Source organism: Haliaeetus albicilla, chromosome 14 (genome assembly GCF_947461875.1).
Source record: "Haliaeetus albicilla chromosome 14, bHalAlb1.1, whole genome shotgun sequence".
Taxonomy (NCBI): domain Eukaryota; kingdom Metazoa; phylum Chordata; class Aves; order Accipitriformes; family Accipitridae; genus Haliaeetus; species Haliaeetus albicilla.
Genome location: NC_091496.1, coordinates 25,668,692 through 25,692,260, shown reverse-complemented (window position 1 = coordinate 25,692,260; position 23,569 = coordinate 25,668,692). Strand labels below are relative to the sequence as shown.

At 39.3% G+C, this 23,569-nt stretch overlaps 1 protein-coding gene across 6 annotated transcripts in view; it reads left to right on the top strand.

The window, feature by feature from the left end:
• CPED1 (cadherin like and PC-esterase domain containing 1) overlaps nucleotides 1-23,569 on the top strand; it is a 163,352-nt gene that overhangs the window by 84,611 nt on the left and 55,172 nt on the right. For all 6 annotated transcript variants that reach the window (XM_069802042.1, XM_069802043.1, XM_069802040.1 and 3 more), the window contains one exon: nucleotides 1,119-1,287. In XM_069802042.1, coding sequence (XP_069658143.1) covers nucleotides 1,119-1,287 — 169 coding nt within the window. The remainder of the gene's footprint in view (nucleotides 1-1,118; nucleotides 1,288-23,569) is intronic.

Here is a 23,569-nt window from a genome sequence, read left to right as displayed (position 1 = left end):
CAATCATTCATGATGTTTGATTACTACTATGATCCCTGGCACAGTTTTGGCTTTCCCAACCAGCTCTCTCACAGACAGCAGCATGTGCCAGGGACAATCCCAATAGGCATTTTGGGTATGACCTGGTTTTGGATGTTGGGAGGGACAAAAAGTGTTTATTTATCTGGGTCACGTACCTCAGAACCAGAGAACCGGACTATTTACATACTGGCCATTAGTGAGTGGATAAAAGGGAGAGCAGGGACAATGATTTGCTTGGGAGGAAGGATCCTCAACCATTACAGAGCTAGCTTTTCTTCATGGCATGAAGCGCCTATGAAACACACCATCTTTTGACTGACTGTGAAGCAGATGCTCTGACCTAGAATGTCTGCTAATAACCAGACAGTCTGTACAGTTGTTACTGATCTAATGGCTAATATGCTTCCTATATTTTCAATAAGAAATTAGTCTTGATTTATCATTTCAAAAGAAGCTCCCATAAAATTCTTCCACCCAACTTTTTAATGTTTTAATGTTAAGCACCTTGGCAGTCAACATGGATACATGCAAAAAACTTAAGAGATTTCTTCCTTGTAAAAGAAAAAAAGAATAGCAATATGTCCTTTACACTGAAAAGAAAAAGCCCTGGATGTGCAGGTTGTGTGTCTTTCAACATTTCTCATTTCCCAGCCAAGGGAAGAAGAGCACAGTCCAGCTTTGCTCATCTGTCACTCTGAGCACTTTGTCTGGGACTCCATCACATTTGGCTAGTGGATGATTTCAGCAGCTAGCTGACAGCTCTGATCTTGTTTGTCTCCCTGCTGACTTCTCCGTGAACTTGGACCTGCCAGGAATTATTGTCCCTAGTGGCTTCATTCACAGATTTCATTTCAGAATCTTTGCCACTGCCACTGAAGCAGTTTTCACTAAGTTTCACTATTCAGTATTTTGTCTTCCTGAAAGAATTGTAAATCTTATTTTACCCTGTTTTTTATTTAAAATCATATATATTTTGTAAGAGAAAGAAAATGTTAGAAGCCTCAAGGAGCGAGTAAGGTTTAGCTGCCATAGATAAAGCAGCATAAGTCTTTGTTGCTTTCGCATTTATTCCCCTGCTTTCCTGTTTTGCCTTGCAGCATTGCTAACTACCCCCTTGGCCTTGGATTGAACAAAGTAATCATTCTCGTAACAGATGATTCACAGCCCAGCCCTCAGCTTGTGAGCAGCTACAAAATCACAATTTATCGAGAGGACCGCCCTAGTCTGCCTTTGTTTGATGACTATATGATATGTGGGTTTGTGCAGGTATTGTCTCTATATTCTTTTGCTATACAAATTAATAGTGAATTTAACTGTTTTTTGTTCATCCAGTGCTATAAATTAGGATACATGGGCCAAAGCTGGTGTAGAGTCAGTTTTGGTGAGGTTAGAGTCTGAGTTCTAAATGCTATAATTGTATGAAATACAGCATTGCACAATGTTTTGGATATAAAAAGTAAGTCTAGCGTAAGTACGTGTTACAGTTACCATGTATTTGAGAGCTCCAGGTTAATTAATCCTTACTTTGGTCAGCCAAAACTTTACCCATCAGAGAGCTGTTGTTTGCTTGTGAGAAGACAGTCCCTCTGTATCACGCAGTGGACAGACTGCAGTTTTCATGCATGAAAATCCTTTTACCAGGAAAGCTATTTATGGTGACGGTCTGTTTATCAGTGTTCGAGACAAACGCTGCTAGATAATTTATGAATGAAAAGTGTTTATTCTAGAAGACCAACAAACACAATGGAAAAAACCCACTGATGATTCCAAGGAAAGGGGTGATTGTCACTTACATCATATTTATCCAAATATAAGTTTGGGAATGCAAATAAATTACTCCTAACAAATAACAATCCTTAGGAAGCAGTGGGTCTCTTGAAGGAAAAGAAGGTAAGAGTCTGTCTGACAGGGCTAAAAAGGGGCTGGGGAAGGGGAGCTTGGACTGAATTAGACACAAAATTGGAAGAAAGATAATGAAAGAAAGGAACAGTAAAGCTTTCAGTTAGTGAAACTGTGGCAATAATCATCGTAAGATAGAAAACCTGGGACACAGGCTGAAGCAGAACTGTTTGGATTCCAAAGTTAGAGGGCTAAACATTGGTGCTTGATATGGTGGGCAAAGATAAGCCAGTCAATTCAAAGAGGGAGGTGACATGGTAAATCATAATCAAGGGCAGTGCTTTTGTCTGTGGGATTTTAGGCAGATTAAAAGGTTTGGTAGGTTCATTCTAAATATTAGAGCATCCAGGAGGAATATATTTCATCACAATTCTACAACCAGAAAGCAGGATTTTCAAAACCATAGTGTTGAAACTGTCATCCATGTTCATGTCAAATGTCTAATCCTATCTTTATTTCTCTTCTTTATGCAGATCTTTATATATCAAAATATCCTTTTCACAAAACCTGTTTCCCTTTTCCGGTTTCTTTCTATATACTGCAGAAGAGGGTGGGAGAAGTCAGGCCATTTTATGTGATGGGACAGATCAAGAGGGATGTTTTTTTTCTTGTGGAAAAATGAGCACTGGGGCTTAAAACAGGAACTGAAGAGATTATAAATGTTGATAGCAAATTGTATGTTGACAATAATTATCTCAATCTGCAAATCAGAACTGTCAGAGAAAATGTATGCAGTAGTCATAGCCTACTGACTGCTATCTGAATACCTGATTATGGTGCTGTCTGGCCCTTTACCTATTCTTTGTCTCTTCTTTTACACTTATCTTACAAGCTCAAAAGGTCAAGGACCATCTTCTTGCTCTTTGTACTGGCTCAGCACTAGATCTAGTAGTTGCTACAAGTAAAACAAATATGAATAAACACATATAATACCTAAGATTTCAGTTCAGTTGTACAGTGATTTGCCTGACACCTTAGATGTGAATTAGTATGAAAAGGAGAGCAACAATAGGTTGAGCTGGAGTTACATTACTAGGAGAACACAATGGCTGGAAAGATGTGAGGAAAGCTCCTCTAGTTGCCCAATTTGGGGCACGTATCTGGGTGTAGGAACAGGAATTCAACCTCATACACATCCTCCCACACTAGAGTTTACACTGTTGTTAATGTTTAATGATAGCATTTATGAGACTGAGTATGAATCTTTGAAGCACTGTGAAGGCAAAGAGATCTAGAATGATAAAAATGAAAAGTGTTTTAGAAGTTTCTTTTGATTGAGCTTGGTTTTCTGCTCATCTGTGAATAACTGCTCTCTAATTAATATAATTGTTCAGAGCTAGGGAGGACTTCAGGAGTTCAGAATAAAAATGAGATGAAAAGCATTCTTGTGGTGTCTAATGAGGGCTGTGAAGATACAGTGTGAGATTCTAAAACAACATTTTAAAAAAATATGTTAAAGGCAAACTTACCAGAGAGTGCATTTAAAAAACAGTTTGGAGCTGGAGATAGAAATGGCATTCTAAAACACTCAAAAGCCTGCATTTTTTTCCCTTTTCCTTATTTGCTAGAACAGAATTTATTGCCTTTTGCTTAGAGTGATGTTTTTTATCAATACAAAACTCAGGTCTTAAATAGCATCATTACATTCTGCTTTTCATACCAGAGAACATTATGCGCTCTTGCAGAGTGGGTTAATACACCCTGATCAATGGCATGAATGCTTGTTCTCTTAGTAACAAGACACCTGTTTTAGGAGCAAAAGGATAAATACAGCGTGAACTGATGGAGTCTCCTTTGGACACTTGACTAGGCACAACTGGGATCACACATGGGGAGAGAAAGGTCACTGACAGTGGTGTGGTCTTTCTCACAGAAGGCTTCAGTTAAAATTCTAATCCAGCAACTTTTTTTCCTGACTTTCTTTTATGTTTAATCCCATGAGGATATTCGGGTTTCACTGCAAGATGATACTATAAGGAAGGTTACAATAGAAAGACAGAGTGCGGGATGTTGTTTCCAGTCTTCTAACAATTCTCATGCTGTTGAATAATCCTGGATTAATTTCAAGGCTATTGAGTTAAGAAGTGTGTGGTTCCAAGCCTTGCAGCCCCTAAAAGGGGAAAAAAATATTGTCCTTTCTACTTTTTGATAGCAGCTATAATATCCTCATTAAAACCAAATTAGTAGGGGATAAACTGTGGCATCACCACAGCACCTTCAGCAGCTTTGGTTGCCTTTCATTGTGTGTTCTGCATTCTGACAGTATTGCTTGGACTGCAAATGGAGAGGTTATTGGTTTGTGCTTTAACTTACTTTTGTGCAACTGTCGACAATATTCAAATTAAGTGTACTTGAGTGAAGTTGTGCCATTTCATTATCACCTGTGAAGCTGTGATACCAAGATAGGCAGAATACAAAGCAAGCAGCAAAACTCAGTGAGCTTTTGAGACAGGGGGTATCAGCATTACCCTCAAGTGAAAGATCCCAGACTATGTACACACTGTCATAAAGGACAAAATATTTTATTCATTCTTGCACTGCCCATTATCCTTAAAATGCAAATAGATTTATCTATGCCTCACTTGAAATGTGTGGATGCTACCTCTTTGATTGTTAATCTCTGAGTAGTCACAGTCATGGAAAGTAACTGGTGATGTGCTTAGGGAACCTTGTTTGACACCGTGAACTTTTGTACCTATAGTGTCCTGCTGCCACAAGTTTGGGGGGGTTTGTTTGGTTATTTTTATTTATTTATTATTTTAGTAATACACAGTTATTTATTTGGGTTTGCTTTTGCATTGTGAGTAAGGCATAGCTAATATTATATTTTATAGCCACAGTGTGTATCATTCTCTTTGTCTGTGCATTTGCACAAAACATGAAAAAGTACTTTCCAGAATCAGTGCAATGCAATGGGCTGTTGCTCTGGCTGTTCTACAGCTTTCTCAGGTCTGAGAGGATGGACTTACAGGAGAACAGCTTTAAAACCTTTCCTCATTTTTATAGAACACCTTATTCTTAAGTACTATTTTCTCTTGTCTTTTTATAAAACCTTTTATCATATTCATTTCCTAGAGTCCAGATAGCATAAGAAATCCAACAGAGCTGATAATGAGATACTGGTATAGCATTGCTGACAGTGTGACACCAAATGGCTGCAATGCAGCTGGCAACAAGGTGCCAGCAACAAGATGTTGATTTCTCTTTCTGTCTACTAAACTTCCATTGATGAAAAAGCAATTAAGACCTAGGCCTAATATAATAACTATATTTAACTTTACTGTAGTCTTTGAGGGGTAGAGATGAGAAAACCCTTTAGAAAGGAAGAAACCTTTTAAAAAAATCAAAGTAATTACATTTTTTTGTTATGCAAGATATGACAATACTTGTATTTTTTTCAGCTCAAGTTATAAATTTCCCATGGAAAATAAAATGCTTTTACTTCATTTTAAACTGTGTGCTATTACAGTTACAATGCCTTTCATACCAGACAGTACAAGTAAAAACTGTCAGTTATAGAAACATGAATTAATTCTTTGCCTACTGCTTTCATGCAAAGATTTTGAAGAACCTTGCAAATATTAAATAATGTCCATAAAATAGAAAGAAAGAAAAAAAGCTTAGGAGGGAAACAAAGAACTTGTCCTGTAGTAGGACAGGCTTGAAGCACATTAGTGCCTTCTGTATTTCTCGTTAGCTCTGTTAGAGTCAGTGTGACCCCCATTACAAACCACCCGTCTCTTCTGTCCTTAGGACATTGCAGATGCCATGTGCAGACTCTTAGGTTTTGCAGTGCTTGTTGTAGTAGCAGCTAACCTTCTTTGCAGTTCTGGGTTTGAGTGTCTTGCTTGAAAACACACAGAAAGTGCACTTCTGGAACTGAATGTACAGCCTAATTATATCAGCAACCAGACTGTATCTATCTTATTTGCAAAGTTAGCTTACTTCCCTTTCAGAGAATAAAAGAATATCAATTATAGGAGCAATCATGCATCGCATTCTTTAGTCTTCTCAGATCTAGAGCTGGTGAGAATTTTTTTCAGTGGCTTTGAATTTTTCAGAAGACAACAAAAAATGCCCAAAACTAAAAAACATAATAGTTTGAGTCCATTTTTTTTTCTCTTTCTGTTTTTTTAAAGCTTTCTGATTATGGAAAAAAGAATAAAAGCATATGCTTTCTTCAAAAGACAGTGTTTTGATTCAAAGAGGGTTATTTGATTAAAATAGATTAAAATTCAAAATTTATATTGGCATAACTGTTAAATTAGAGATTTTAGCTATTGTGCAGTCCAGAATGCTAACTCTGTTTTCCAGGAGGGCCTGGTTGGGACAAGCAAAAAGCCCACTCATTATTAGATCTGAAATACTCAAACCTATACTCTAAATTTTCTTCAGAAACACTGGTGAGAGCATAGTATGACAGCCATTTTTTCCAGGAGCAATGCCAACTTAAGCATCCTTTTCCCTGCCTGCAGCTACTCATGAACCAGATGGGAGAACTCTTTTTTTTAAATGGACTAGTTTCTAGGATAAGGTTCCCAATCTCTCTATGTGAACACAAGGGAAGGGGTAGGTGCAGGAACAGGAATAAGCAGCTGAGCACAGAAGAGTGGTAATGGATGCTGCTTAAGGCAGCTTTTACTTTCTTCATGAAAGAAATTCACATCGAGATTGGGTTTAAAGCTCTTGCGAGTGAATAGTTACAGCTGTGTAGAAAAAAACAGAGACCTGGTTTTAAATGAGCAGGAGCTTCATGTTCAGCAAGTGTAGAAATGATTTATTGGTGAAAACACACAAAACACTAGAAGTACATTTGCATTGCTATTAATCTATTAAATAAAGCGTAAATTGTTTGGGGTTTTATGTGCCTGCAACCCACTCCCTGAGAAAGACAAAGCAGTCTTCACATAACCTTGAGGAGCAAATAGGTAGCAAACTGAATACATTGTTAAATTGGAGGCATTTCAGATGAAAGCCACAAAATGATTGGAGAGCTACTACAGAGAGACTGCTGTAGAAAGAAAGGTGAGGGTTTATATCTTGAACTGCTGTATGTCAACATGGTTCAATTAATTTCAGGGGAGCAATTCCAAATTGCCGTAATGGAGTACCTGTCCTGACAGAAACATATGGCTAAATTCTCTTCCATTATATATGCCAGGTAATGTTAGTGAATCAGTTCACTTGCATAAAACTGCTGAAATTGTTAGTAATTTTCCTAAATATTCATGGTCAAACAACAGCTCAGGAAAACATAAAAACTATTTGAAGGGATTTTAAAGTATTTAAAGATCAAGGGACCTTTAATCACCATTCACTGTAAGTATAAAGTGAACAGGCACCTAAATCTAATAACACAACTTGGTGCTTCTAAAAAGTATATTTGTGAAGATACAGAAGGTAGAGGTGTAAATAATAAATACGCTGAGCTAATTTGCAAGTAGAGGGTTAATTTCTGTGTGTATGTCAGAACAAAATGTTTTGTAGAGTCAGCATATTCTGGCTTTGTCAACATCTATACCATTGGTGAGAGAAGGCTTGCCATGTTTTCTTAATTATAACAAAGACTTTTGTGATGATTTAAAGCATTGCTTTGTAGATGAGTCAGAGGAACAATTAACCATTGTGATGGATCTTCTTTACTTTTGTGCTGTTCTGTGCTGAACTCTTTTTGGCTCTCAGTATCAGAGATGTGGCTGTTAGGCCAGTATCTTGGTCAGCCAGTATCTGCTGCTTTAAGGAAAGGTCTCAAAAGCTCAGCAGAGCATAGATCTGTCCTGTGGGGGAATTAATGTAACATTCTGGGTTTTCTCTAGAAATCAAACACTCACTTTTTTCACCTACACGGTTGACTTCATACGTAGTCTGCACTATCATATGGGTTCTCATAATCACTGTTCACTGTCAGACATCTTCTGGGCTCTGAACAGGCCATAGAGAGAAAATGGGCACAACTAGGGCATGAGGTGGAAAGAACGAGCAAACGAATGAGTTTGGCTGTGCTTCTACTTAGGCGTTTCTTTCCCTAAGCATGGAATAAAAATTTGCTTTACAGTTTTATCCTGTATCTCCAGTAGGCTGTGCCTTACTAGGACCATCATCATACTCTCCAGCATTTTGGGGATGCCACATTGCAGAGCCCAAATTTTGAGGCTCAAGTCCATCTTTGGTCCAGCTGCCTGGAGAATAGCATATAGTCTTCCAGTTTACTGCATTTTACTTACACACCTGATTTTATATTAGTTATGCTTAGTCTTCTCTATATAGCTAAGTTTCCTGTTTAACATGTGATGCAAGATTAATACCAGATACCCTCCAGGAAGCATCTCCGGAATTATCAGGCAGAGACTGAAAAGAGCGGATGTTTCCATGCAGCAGCTACATTTGTCATTATTATGATGCATTGTACACTGGAAATGGTGTGTTACAGAGATCACTGACAGATAACTTGCCACCAGCGCTTTGAGACAATCCATGTGAATGCTGATTCAGTGATTCAACAATTTTAAGCCAATAATGACTGAGATGACACCAATGAACTAATTTTGTTTATGATCATTAGCCAGAGGAAGTATTAGGTTGCTATAATAATTAGCCCGTAAAGAGACAGAATTTTTTAGGCAGCTTTCAGCCTTCCTTTTTCCTATGCTCCCTTTCCTCGGGCAGCACTCTTGCAGTTAAGGACTTCTTAAATCAGGAGTGATATCACTCTTCATTACCACTGAATTTATTGACACCAGTTAGTGTTGTTTATAGCACCTCCTACCTCAGCAATGGAAAATGTAGTATCTCCTCCCCTTCCTTTCCCTCATCTGCGTGTTTGCATTTAGCACAGTCTTACTAGGAACATCCCACCATCCTAGACACTCAGTTAGGTTATTTTGCTATTATGCTGCCATAGAAAAATGTCATTAGTATATCATTATGTGAGGAACAAAACCATAAAAGATAAACCTCAACAACCTGACAGAGCAATTCCATTCGTTTGTTGATGATGTTCTCCCCCTTCATACAATTACTGATGTCGTCCCATGGGTGAGCATGACACATTAAAGATACAGAAGATGAAGATCTGCCTGGGAACTAGCCAAGCAGAAACTCATAATTGCATGACTAAAAATGTTAAATTACGACCCGTATGATTGCAACTGGTGAACAAGATCTCACCAGTGCTGGTGGGGTACATGATTGGACATTTCAGCCTGACAGATGCCTCTTAATACCTGCTCCGTAGGGTCCTGCAGGATGGGGAGATGCTGAGACAGATACAGTGCTGCGAATGCAGATCCTGTAGATACAGTGCTATCTCTGAGCCCATCAAAGACTGCTAGTACAGACTGGACTAGACCCAGTTTTTCTGATTCCTTGCCTTTAACCACAGGACTGAAATGTCTTTTTAAATAATAGCAGTAAACCATTGTGGGTGGCTGTGAAAGGAGACAGACCACAGTAAACGCTGGGTAGGCAATTCAGCTCCTGAGAGAACACTGTTCTCTGGAAAAGCTTATCAGAAAAGCTGTTTTTATATAATTCTTGTTACCTATGGGGGTTTTGTTTGCTCTAGTTATCAGGCAATCATCCCACATATTTAGAATAGATTTTTGCTTATGATCCTTTTTTGCTCTTATTTTGGATGATTTCAATATAAAACAGGCCCAGTAACACCACTGGAATCAATTCCATTTTGCTAAAGAACTGGTAGCCGTAACTTCTGCAGAAGACTCCAGGTAGCACAGACTTTTTTGTGCTTATTCTTGTTTCCTCTCCCTGCCCTCCACAATGATTTCCTCCATGCATTTCTACACTGTAGCCCAGCTTGGGCAGGAGAGGTACAGCTTGATGGACTGATGGTTAGAGCCCTTTAGGGAAAAGAGGGAGCCACATGCTTGAACCGCCTCAGCCTGAGGCCAGCCTAGAGGCTGAGTGCCTGGGGGGATCCTGCCCCAGCCTAACTAACCACAGAAAAGTTGCTTCCTTCTGGCAGCCCCTGCCTACGGGAGGGCACCGCTGGAGCCAGACACTGGGCAGGTAGAGGCAACTCCTGGCATGCGGCCCTGAGCCGGCTGCTCTTGAGAGGTACCCTGTGTACTGTGCTAATGATATCACCTCGGCAAGGCACCTGAGATCTCTGGAGAGGAAGAGATGATGTACTTGGGGACTCTAAGTTACCCTCTAACAGCTGTTGGTTTTCCTTGATTCGCAGGGAACCTAGCTTAGCCATCTCAATCACCATGGTGGGCCAAGCTTTTGCTTTCAGGCTTTGCATTGCCTACATTAACTGTGCTAAATTAGGGAGTCAGAGTGTAGCCCATAATTTTTCCATGCTTCCATTTCTAACTGCAATATCAGGATATAAGAATTAACTCCCCAGTAAAGTGTAAAGCCTTACAGGTCTTTGGATGAGCTGTGTAAGTATAAGAACTGCAAAGTACGAGTTGTCCTTCATGAGCTCCAGGAAGTGCAATGACATGTTTAAAAGTACAATAATAGAAGGGGGTGGGGAGGAGGAAAAGGTCATCCAAAGTTTCTGAAGCCTTACTGAAATATTTAGCTTATGTTTTGGGTAAATAGCTGTGTCAGTGTTTGCATTCTATCAATACAAATATGAATTCTAATTCATGGAGAGAAAGTTCATTAATTAGAACTAACTTGCACTGTATGACAGCACACAAAGTGTTATAACCATGATCAGACTGCCAGTTTATAAGTTGCAGACAAATCAGTGCATGCATATGGGCAAAGTATTTGCAAAATGTATGTTGTGCATGCATCTGGGTTTTGGGTTTTTTGTGGTTTTTTTTTTTTTATAAATGGTCATTGCAGTTTGTACTGGAGCAAAAGTTATTTTGTAAGGTTAAATTTCAGTAGCTTTGTGTGACACAGCAGGGCTCAGTGGTGCCTCAGTTACATTTTTTAGTGAATGGTGGCATTTGTTAAATTGCAGACGTGACAGTAGAGTGCTGTGGAGCTACATATGTTGGCTGTGAGTAAGCTGATGCAAGTAGAGGGAACAAACAAGGTGCCACTGCTGCATGGCACCCAGGCCAGTCCAGCTCCATGTTAATGTGGTGGCATGGTTTCTGGTACCTGAGCTTATTCTGTCTGCAAGACCTTCTGTCATGATAATAGACATATCATGAGAGGTGCATGGTAAAACCGTCTAGAGCCAAGTTGAGGCACAGAAAAGTTGCATGTTGCTTCATGCACAGTTGTGCAAGTATGCCTCAGCTCTTCCAGTTCTGAGACTCTCCAAGCAGACTGTCATTTGGATCTAGTAACAGCTTCTGTACCCGTTTCTGTGATGTGTATAATAGTAAAAGAAGAGAAAAATATCCTTAATCCAAGCCCCTTGAACACGGAAAACACTCCCATTGGCTTCAATGTACTTTGGATCAGACCTAACTAAACTTATTTTGCTGCCTTGTGGGGTCAAAAAAAGAGTCTGCAGGAAAGAAAGTATGCCTACTATCACATCTCCAGAAATAATAGCTGTGCTTTGATCATCTCAGCTTTTGATGCTAGCGGAAATTATTGGTTACATTTTGCCATTAGAAAGCCGTAATGTGAAGTAGAGGGTACAGGTTGTTATGAAGATGATATAAGGGGAAGACTAATGAGTCATAGTAATGACTCCATAACTCTTCATAGTAATTTGTTCAGTTTTTTAATGATAATGTTATAATTCTGATTTGGTAAAATAAAAGCAAAAAGGGTAGTTCTGCAAGTCAGCCATATGGTACAACAGAACAATGGAGATTGAAGTGATTTATTGCTGCACTGTGTAAAGGCTACCACCTCTTCTGGCTATATGCTCACAATGCATATTTGAAATTCAGATCATTTTCCCTGTGCATTAGGTTGGTAAAGGGGATGTGACATGACTGAAATTCTGCTGTGGATTTCATGATCTGGCATAGAGGTTTGACCATTTTTATTTTCATTGGAAGAGCCAAGGATGCTGTGGCACCAAGAGTGGGTAACTTAGGCTGCCACACAAAAGTCGGGAAATGGGATAAGCCCACATCTTAGTGAGTACTTGAAACAAAACTGAGACCTGAAGGTTTTATAACAATATGGAGCAGTCCTTGTATTCTGCGTCTGTACCAGATAAAGTGGAAAATTTGGTCACCCTTGTTTAGAAGCTTGAGAAATGGTGTGCTTCGTGGATAGGAAAATTATAGAACTATTTAGCCTAATTCATGTCTCTCTGTAACATCAATCAGAAGTAGTTGTACCTAAGTCACAAAGCCATTGATGTTTCATAGTTTCATTTATGAAAACTTGTGGAAAGTCAGAACCCAACTTCCTTTCTCAAAGTTCAAGAGAGGCAAATTAGGAAATCAGTGTTCTTGATTATTTTACTTTGTTCCTCAGTAGTTTCTTCTTGTAGAATGTTTTTAACTGAGATCCAAAATAGAAAGTTGTTTAACTTCTTAGCTGGTTAGTCAGGTTCTTTTCTGTATAGAGTTACAAATATGTGAAACAGTTTTTACTGTTTTAAAGAATGCTGGTATTGGCCTATGTTGCACCTAAGTAAGACAGTGAAAGCTTATTGCATGGCTAATGATAGTTTAATTGGTCTGATTTTGTGTTTATTTAACAACTTGATAAAGAGCAGTAAAATGAATCATTGAGAAGTATTTACTGTGCAAGATGAACCCAACACCTAAAGGACAACAGGAAGCCAATACTCCACTGCTCCTGTTCCTTTTGGAATCAAGGTAGATATAAAACACAACCACCAATACAAAACAAAAAAAGATTCAGATTTTATACACTTTGCTTTGTAAGTACCTTCACTGAGAAAATCTGGTTCACAATACCTATCCATTGCTATTTCTGTAGCTGTAAAATTGTCTGTATCCTACAGAGAACTGTTATTCTCTTTACCTAGCCCCCTATGTTTGTGTTTCAAAGCTGAAATCCAGGGCATTCACTATTGATAGTTCCATTACTGTATTCTTTTCAGTTTTACCTCGTACACTGTTCTCAAATTCATCAGAAAATGTGAAATAGCCTGTTGAATTTTCCCCCTTGATGATACCACAATAGATGTGAAAGAAGAGCCTTCAGCATAAGACTTCCTAAGTGTTAACAGATCATGAAAATTGGCAACAACTGTTGTGCCGAGTATCATAATCTGCAAGAGGACGGCCAGCAATTCCACAGTGATGAGAAGAGAGTGCTTGGTGTTTGAGCTCTGGTCACATTTGCCTTTCAAGTCATTTGGGCCTCCATGACACACTTTGTGGGAGAAGAACGCTAATGCAGCTGCCTTTGCTAATCAGTCAGTATGACCCAGCCCCTTGGGGAGGCAGGCAAAGGCAGATACGTACTGAGACACACAATCCTTGCTGATTAACAGTGAAAGCTGGTAAAGTTACTCTCTAAGCCTGTCTGGCCCATCAGCTCCAGAAATGTAATTTAGATGATTATCTACATGCCCATTAAACCTTGTGACCCATTGCTAGTCTGTTTGAAGTTTGCCTGCTTAAACTTGCTAATAGGAAGAATAGAAGGATTAACTCAGAGGTCATGAAATAAGAGAGCAGTAAAGAAGATGACAAAAGAGCAGAGGAAAACTTCCTACTGCATGTATTTGGTGAGGAGAAAGAACTACAGTACCACGGTCATCTCAGCAGATACTGTTACTTTATGGAGCAAGTGAACCATCTGGAATTCAGGCCATTTAATACTTTTTGTGTGTGCTTTCAACTTACTTTGTTTAGCTGCACAAATAAAATGTGCTACCTGTGTGATAAATGTTGTCAAGCTAGTTGTTTACAGAACATAATGCAACATATAGAAGAGCATGCAACGACTGATGAATGATGTTTCTGATTTCGCTCAGGGCTACAGTGTGTAGATATAAACAAGGAAGCACTTAATTTAAATCAGTCACATCAGAGTAGTCGCAGTCAGGTCAGAATCAAGGCCAGCCTTGTTCCCTTTAGGGTAAGAACCTCCAGCCATTACAGGTGCTTGTGAACTTAAAGATTATCAATGAAAAGCTTATCCAGTGAATCTGTTTTTTAGTTAGTCAAATTGAAATAAATATAAACATTTATAATGCTTTGCATAAATTAGTCACAGGGTGTTGCAATAAAAATGGTGACTGGATAAAACTAAATTTGTAGAGAAAAGGTGGGATTCATTGCAGAAAACAGAATGGAATACACAAGTACCTTAGTAAGGGTGTCCCAGGGGTCTGACTAGTTACTGGAAGAAAATGAGCTTGAACTTTAAGTGGAGTCTAAAGGTCATTTACCTCCTTTTGCATATACTATCACCTTTGGAATGAATCCTTGTCCTTTTGCTAAGGACACCATCAACATTTTCAGTTGCTGAAAAACATTGGTTGGGGCATATTTCACTGCATTTCAAAGAACACAAATCCGTTTCACTAGTGCTATGTCTGGATCCTTAGGTTTTGCAGTATGAGTGTCTTTATAAAGAATTATTGTGGTCTACTTTGCAATACTTTTGGTACATTTATTTATTTATGTGATATTTGTTGATATAGTTACGATTAAATATAGTTCTGTTTCTCATTTTATTGTGTTGAATCAAGCATATTTTCCAGGTGGAGTCTCTGTACATCTCAGACTCCTTTCATTTACATGCACAACTCTGTATGAGAGAGAGAGCAATATGCTAGTGGGGACAAGGTAGAACAGTATTCAGTGCTGGGGCAATTAATTTTAGAAATTGAGACTTTTTTTTTTCAAGCTTTTTAGTGATTTTTTTTGCGGCTGATACTGGAAACTCAGATACTCTCTGTGTTGAAGCTGATGCCTGTACTTTGGAATAAAATTCCACTGTAAGCATCATACTGAAGCTGCCTTGCACCTTAATCTGGTTAAAAGTATTCAACATTAGTGTCAACCACAGCTGGGAACTTCAGTCTGAAACTGTTAGCCTTCATGTGTTGACCAGACTGGCAGTGGTTCTCACCTTGAAAAATATAGTTTCCCAAAATTTTTGGGAAGGAAACAAACTTCTATTGCTGATCCTGAGTCTTCCATTGAGTGGCATGTGCTCAGCTGCTTGCAGCCAGACTGCTTCAGAGGACAGAAGTTATTCATGTATCTCATTCCATTGGTGTTGTCTGAAAAATAAAGTAGATGCCAATATCTGCTGGGAAGCCTTGTAGAAAACAGATCAAAGGCTTCTGGAGTTTATTTAAGAAGGACCAGTTGTGAGTGGCTTAATGTCTGACCGTGGCATGAAAAGTGAAACAGCCATGACAATGAGCCACCATACACAGAAGTCCTCTGGGCTTCAGTAAAGAATTTGAGTAATATGTGGTACAGGTGGGCTGATGTCTCACCCTGTCATTCTGTTATTCCTTTGCCTCTAAATGAGCATTGCCCCCTCTGTCTAACCCTGTGAAAAAGGGGGAAATTTCTTCTCAAAGAGCGAAGAATACAGCCTTCACTTACACACATTGAAGTACCCACTGAAGATAGATTGTCTTCTCTAGGCCTTTTGGCTTAAAGGGTCTGTGAATCTGTGTAATTCACTTAACCTGTGGCCAGTATTCGGGCTAGCATTTTTACTTTGAGAATTTCTCAAAATTAATCACACCCTTCAGCGTATCCCTGTTCCGGGTGTGAGAAACTGGCTTATTTTTCACTAGAATTATCTGTTTTATTTATGCCTACCCCTCCTATGTCTTGCAGGATGCCCTGATTTATAAAATACTTGGAGACAGCTGCAACATCCCGCAGTTCTTACCAGTGATAGGTTGGAACACAAGTAGTGCCTGTGCTTTCCTATGGAACCATCACTCATGTTTTCGGGATTTCTTTTCTATTCAGTTTTGTCCCATTATTTTCTTCTTCCTTCACACATTTCCTATGTGACTATGTTTTCAGTGTGAATGGCAAGTATAACAGAAAAAAAAATCTTACAAGAACCCCAAAAGGAGTTAAAATTTTAAAGAAGTGGCTATCCTGGTATCTTAAGGTGGGCCCTACTCCTTAGTCAGCTCTCTGTTTATTGACCTCAATGGGATACAAAGGCACAAGCCATTTCCTGGCTATATTATGCTCTGCTGGGAGAAGGGTTTAGGACTGCTTCCAGTCACTCAGACCTCTTAGCCTAAGTTCCTCCAATGAAAGGAAATGCTTCAGCAGGGAAGTTCCCAACTATTGCTGCTTTAGCAATGAAATCACTTTAGAAAAAGATCAAGGAACCTACTAGGAACTGCCATGTGGTACAGAGCCGAAGGGAAACGGAACAGGGATCAATTGCCTCAATATGCACTTCTTGTTGCATCAAAGACTCAGTATGACATCTTCACCCCAAGCTGCTGATCCCAGGGAGACTAGGACTGTGCATACATGCCAGTTCTGTGTAATTACTTAGTATGCTGAATGTCATTTTACACCTTAATGCACCCAAGTGGCACTACCTGTGTTTCGTACCTGTACCACACCCTGAATGTTTTTGGCTGGTCACCTGATAGGTTAAGGTAATTCCCATGACCTGTTGCTATATGAATTTCTTCTATGAAGTATGTTGTCACAACTCAAAAACCCTACTAATACTCCTGATATCTGTCTCCGTTGTGCTATACCTTTCCTGGTCCAACAGCCTAGTGGTTTTCATGGTATTAAGTTACAGATGAAAATGAAAAAAAGGAAAAAAATTGCTTGAGGATTTATCTTCTTTTCATTAAAACATTCCTAAGTAAATTATTATGTAGTTTGCCATAATAGCGTTATCAATAGATGCAATGCTTGACAAAAAGGTTGCACAATTTTTATTTAGTGGTTGCTGCTGCTTTTTTTTTGAGACAGACGTTTGACACTTCAGAATTTTATTGTGAGAGAGGGTGGATGTGATGGAAATTGGTTATGATGTTACCAAAAATCTCTAAGAGCTGCCAAGTAAATTCTAGGCAAAAGGGAACGCTAATAGAATGCAGAAACTGAACAACAATATGGTGACAGCAAAAAGACACAGAAAATACTTGAGGATAGCTCTAATCCCCATGGCTTGATGAGGTTTCAGAGGGAAAACATGAAGATTTAGTGCATTTTTCTGCAAAGAGGTATGCACGCTTAACTTCACACACTGTGGACATTTCCACTGAAGTCAGTGGGATAACTTGTTCTGAATAATACCATATGTCTCCATCTTTGCAGGCCCAAAGTCTTAAGCAGAATTTATTAAGTCTGGGATGTGTATAATTGTATCCATGTTCACATTTGTCCAGTGCTAAAACAGGACAGTCAGTACTTATATATTCCTAAAACAGAAACATATTTGTAGTGCCTGTCAATGCTCATGACTTTTGTCTTCTAATTCTTTTTGCTCTTTTTCATTATGACATGCTTTGATATTTATGAAAAATGACCCCGTTCTTTAGATAGGAAAAAATAAATGCTCTATTTCAATTTTATGTGAATTATTACATTAGTAATTCAGAGAAGCAGATTCATTGATTACACAGAGCTGTTGATAAATATCAAGGAGTTGCTTATACATATATGGGGCCTGAATCCTCTCTTCTGAACTAGTTTTACACTGGGATTTCCTGAAGTCTTTACAAATTGATGGAACATAATAATCTGCTAGAATAATTGGAACTAACAACAAAAGAATATATCCTCTTCTTTCTTTCTTTTTGTCTTTCTGTCTTTCTTTCTGTCTATATGTCAATCAGTAACTTTTGGTCGCTTCGTTTGGGCAAATGTTTGTGGAAAATGTCTGTTAGGCCCACCATTGATGTCCATTTCACAGTGAAAAAAATGCTAGTCTTCATTGGCTGGTAAAGTAATAAAGTTTAAGCAAATGTTTTTGGGGAAAACAGGTCAAAGACATGTAATTTCAGAAAGTACGTCTAGTGGCTTTACAATGTGTGTGCCCTCAATTCCCGCTGGGCCAGAGTCTTGGTAAGTAGGACAAATAATCAAAGAACAGAGAGAAAATTGAATTTTTATGTTTTGTGCTGGAATGACTGAGCTTTTACCTTGTAAGCATCATACCTGGGTAACTGTTCAGACCTCAGGTTGTGAATATCTTTTCCACTCATGTATGAACAGAGTAACAAAGTGCTAAACTAGCTATAGTTATCTTGCATGTACCTTTAAAATTTCTCCCTAAAAATACTTTACCAGCAGTATTAAATCAAATGCTTTCAAGTGTTTTGTAGCTGTTTTACTCAAGACAAAAAAGTATATTCAATGAAAGCTTTACCTGATCAAGTGATAACTGAAGATTTTTTTTTTATTTTTAATAGTGAAATGCCTGAAAAATATTACACAGTGCACATTATGTATTTTGGCAAATATGATTTTATGTTCTTCCTTTCCTAAGTTCATTGATCAACACAGACCTTCTGTTTGTCAGAAATCTGCAAGATACTAATTTTTGTTATCAAATCAACTACGCTTCTTACTGTTTCTTTTTGTTTGCAATTAAATACTTTTAAGTTTTCCCTCTGCCAAACCTTTGTATTCTTTGCACTGCATGAGTTGATAAGCCTAACCTAGGAGTAAACACAACACCTGGAATCCTCTAGCTGATTGTGCAATGAGAGCAGAGGCTAAACTGAGGTCTTCATGAGGATCTGGAAATCCCACAAGAGAATTTGAGAAAAAATATGTAGCAAGAATTCTGTATTTGTAGTTGATCTTAGGAGAGCATCAAAAAAGTGCAGATACACGATGCAGGACTGTCTTTTAATCTTTGCATTAAAATCTTAGGATGTGACTTTTCCATTCTTTAAAGGGTGTGGAGTGGTTTAGAGGAGGGGGTTTTTTAAGCTAAAATTCAAATCTTGTGGCTGAAAACTTCAAATCTAAATGAAAGCTGTAGGCAGGGCCAGTCATGAGCAGAGTCCCTGCCTATGGATGTACAAGATAGGTCTCTGCAGTATGCATACTGTATACCACTAAACAAATGGCAGGAACATATGACAAGAATTTATTTGTGTTTCAGTAACCTTGAGATGAAAATACTCTAGATGGGTTACAGTGACCAAATGAAAGTACTACAGTTGTCTCTACAAGCAGCGTATTCACTGAACAGAATAGCCATGCGAGAACAACATTTACAGCAGTAGATCTCAGTCCCTGGCAGGTGCACTTACACTGGTATTTCAGTATTTTATTTCTGGTATTCAAAGCTTCTTGTCTGTGATAACCTCTGCCACTGCTGCTCCCTATTCATTTGTGCATTCAGTCTTCCACTGTAATATTTTGACTGCTACAGAGGGTTGGAGAAACTAAAACTCATGTTCAGAGCAAAACTAAAATAAAATTAATAACAGTACAAGATCATGGTACTTCGTTTCTCCTGCCTGAAGTTTTATAGTACTTAAATTTTCTTCTATCTTTCTCCTTCCTTTTTCCTTTAAACTTTCTCGCTATTCTCATTTCCTTTGAGAATTCTGCTGTATCTTGTTAGGAGGATGTATATAGGTTGAGGGAATGAGGTTGCAATTTGCTCTGAACAAGCTGATGCTCCCAGTCATCCACCTCCCCTTACGGAGCAAGTACAACATTCATCAGCTCAGGCACTGGGAAAGTTCACACACAGGTTGCACTCTCGCAAACCTTCCAGTTCCACGGTTGTAAGAGGAAAGTGGATGTCAGGAAAACTTTCAAACTTGCAAAAAAATTGGGTATGTCCCAAGCAGAACTGGAAGATGAGTACAAAAGACTGTAAGGTCATCTAGGTGGTGAAACCCAGAATAGAGTGAACACCTGCACTGAAGTCCTTTTCCCCTGGTTACTGCCCTCTTAAGTATTGCACCAAGTCACTGAGCACTTTAGGGGCTGTTGGTGAACTGCGTACCAAGGACTTTGCGAGCCGGGATGTAAGGCTGTTGTCTGTGAGTCCTTGGCTGGGCAGATGCATTAGTTGTCCAGTTCGCTGGATGGTGCAGAAAGTACTTGGACAGAGGGAGCTGTCCTGCCTCCTTGCACCTGAGCCCAGGGAGGGCTTCTCCACTGTTTATGAGGGTGCTAAGAATGGGCATTTTGTCCCACGCCCACTCTCTCCTGATAAAGATAGAGAAAATGCACCATAAGCTTTTAGAAACAGGCAGATCCCAGTATTACCTACTCTCACATACAGACAGAAAGCAGCTGGTGTTACAAGGCAATGCTACCCACCAAAAAACCTTTAAGAGGAAAATGTAAAAGACGTCCATGTTGAAGGCATCAGCTAAACAGCAAGCAAAGCATTGTAGATCACACCAGGAGAAACTTGCATTATGTATCGCTATTGGCAGTTCTTAACTTGCAGTGGGCAGGATAAAATGCCCCGTTTTTTATAGTTTGGAAAGAGTTTGTGCTGAGGTATGAGAAGGTGCTTGGCTTACAAAACCCGAACCCTCTTCAGTCCCTTTGAAAAATACACTTCTGCATGTACTGATTTCAATTCTGCACTCAGCATTGGCCACAGATTTCAAGGAGATTTGGGCACATGACTAGGATGCATTTTCAAAAGCAGTGATAAACATCCGGAAGTCTTTCAGAAATATGTGTGATGGCTAGCACATATTCCAAATGACATGAAGGCAAATTCAGACTGTGAGACATGGGGCCTTGAAACTTCCAACAGAGAAGTTGCATGTCAAAGAGGGGAAAGTTTTAGGAGGATGGCAACACAAGAGGGGCTTGGCACAGTTTATTGTCTTTATTTTACTTATATTCATGCATTTCTTTTCAGATATATTGCATATTTTATGTTGACATTATGAAGCAGTTCACTGTAATCAGTCAAAATCAGAAAAAAACTTGCATTTTTTTAAGCTGTTTTATATTTTTTTATATTTTATTGTTGCAAATGAGGACTGAGCTTGCATTCAGCTATTGCTGTGCCAGTCTGGTGTAACCCCACTGAAGTAACTGAAGCTATTGTAACTGAGTACAGACTGTAGTTTTGTGCGTTTTGCAAAGCATCTGGAAACTTTGGTGGATCACAGCCAAAACCATAATTCATTGTTATTGCTTTGATTATGTGATGATTTTATGACATATAATATCCCATTTTCTTAGCAGCAGTCTTTTAAATACAAACCTCTGGGAACTAATATATTTCTGTCTCTAACTTTTGTTTGTTGCTAGCTGGGGTAAGGGTGTTATATTGAAGACCAGGTGAAATGTATTTGTTAGACTTTGAATCTAGTGCTCGAGTATGAAGAACATTACATAAGTAGTTCAGGCATTCAAGTCAACTTCCAGAACAGGGCTGAGGGCATAACACACCTGACCTCAAATCAGAAAAAATCATGAAGGACTGAACCATTCATTCACTGACTGAAAGACTGATACTCCCCTTAATAATGTAATTTGCCTGGGAACCTCAGAATTCCCATTTGAAATGAGCACACCAGAAAAATGGAATGAAACAAGTTGAATAACTTTTTTATACCTCTGGCTGTCTTTAGGAGTATAAAGAAACTTAACAGGTATTTGCTGCTTTGAGTGTTTGCAGTATTAACCCTAGGTCTAAGACAGGACCATTTATTTTTATTTGATAGGTATTTTTTAGTACTTGGATTTGCAGAAATACTCCACCAAATTTCACATTTGAATTATTGTATATAACTAAATATTCTATTAAAACAAACATGGACTAAAGCAAAATAGGGGCTCAATGGAAGGCATAAAAGACTTCTATTGTCACCTTGGCAAGTTCTACAATAAAACTGGAATAATTCCTTTGGAAATTAGTTGATGCATGTGAAAAGTAAGTTCAGAAATACTGATTCATTTTCCATTCAGGCTTTCAGTTTTTCTACCCCTAATTTGGCTACTGGATGTCCAAAGAGACTTTTTTTGAAGGGTGGTGGTATATAGCTCCTTTTCAAACTGGCAACCTGTCACAAGTGGGGTCCCTCGGGGATTGATACTGAGCCCAACGCTGTTCAATATCTTCGTAAGTGATCTGGATGATGGGGTCAAGTGTACCCTGATGAAGTTTGCCAGTGATACCAAACTGAGTGGGGAGGTGGACACTTTGGAAGGGAGATCCACCCTGCAGGAAGAACAAGATAGGCTGGAAGAACGGGCTAACAAGAACCTTATGAAGTTCAACAAGGACAAGTGTGAGGTCTTGCACCAGGAAAAACATAATAAAACATAAAGCTACTGAGTGCAGCACAGGCTGGGATCTACCCGGCTGGGGAGCAGCTGTGTGGAAAGGGACCTGGGGGTCCTGGTGGACACCAAGCTCAATATGAGCGAACAGTGTGCAAAGAAAGCCAACAGGATGCTGGGTTGCATCAAGAAAGGCATCAGCAGCAGAGATAAAGAAGTCATTATCCCACTCGGCACTTGTCAGGCCACACCTGGAATACTGTGTTCAGTTTTCGTCCCCGCTATAAAAAAAGATGTGGGCAGGCTGGAGAGGGTCCAGAGGAGGGGCACAAAGATGGTCAAAGGACTGGGAAGCCTGCCATATGAGGAAAGGCTGAGAGACAGGTTTGTTCAGCCTTGAGAAAAGCTTATGGGAGACCTTATCACCCTGTTCCAGTATTTAAACGCTGGCTACAAAGAAGATGGAGACTCCCTTTTTACAAGGAGTCACATGGAAAATACGAGGGGTAATGGGTACATGTTACTCCTGGGGAGATTCCAATTGGACACAAAAGGAAAATTTTTCCCAGTGAGAACAATCAGCCATTGGAATAATCTCCTCAGGGAAGTGGTGGATTCCCCAACATTGGACTTTCTAAGATTCAGCTGGACAGGGTGCTGGGCCATTTTGTCTAGACTGTGCTTTTGCCAAGAAAGTTGGATCAGATGCTCCTTGAAGTTCCTTCCAACCTGGTATTCTATGTTTCTATGTTTGATTATATGATTCTATGACACTGATCGCAGATGGAGGCTTCAAGAAGGAACATCAGACAAAAGTGGATTACTGAGAAGGTTCTGCAGCTTGTTCATTCCAGAAGAGGTTCAAACCTTTCACTGGGACACCTTTGACTAGAGGTGTGTTAACCAAACAGTGGATGCACCAGTTCCCAGCTATGTTGGTTTCAGTTGCTGCTGGTCAGCTGTTTGCTACTGGCTCTTCAGCAGAGGTGCAGTCTCTTCTTGTATAAATGCGTGTAGATGATTTCAAAATAAAATTAACCAAATTTGCTAGACTGCAGTATCTGGAATTTAAATTACTTGGGAGCTCTCAAAAAGTGAGTTATCACATCTCTGCCTGCTTGGAGACTCCTAAAGTGCGTTCCAACCTAAATTATTCTGAGTCCACAGGTCTAGAGTCCATGAAACTTAGTTGAGTGCAAAGGCTGTTGAGTGGATCACCCCACAGTTCAGTGAAGGACATCGGACACTTTTCAAGCCAGAATCCATCCTGTAATATATTCGTTTTTCTGTCACTTCTGTGACCACAGCTTTTCTCACCTCCTTTGTATGTATGCCCCACGGTGCAGAGCAGTGAGTACTTCCACTGCATCTAGCAAAATTTCACCTGTCTTTGAAGGTCTGAGTTGACTATAGCGCTTCCACTTTGCTAAATACCACAAATAATACTTTGTGCCTGCCAGCTGGCAATCAGACGCACAAGTGGATATAACCAATTATCAGGGACCCTAATTCTAGCTGGGGATTGGACTTGCTGTGTATGTATCCTACACATGACTGCAGCTAGGTTTCAACCTCTAGACCTTTAGCAC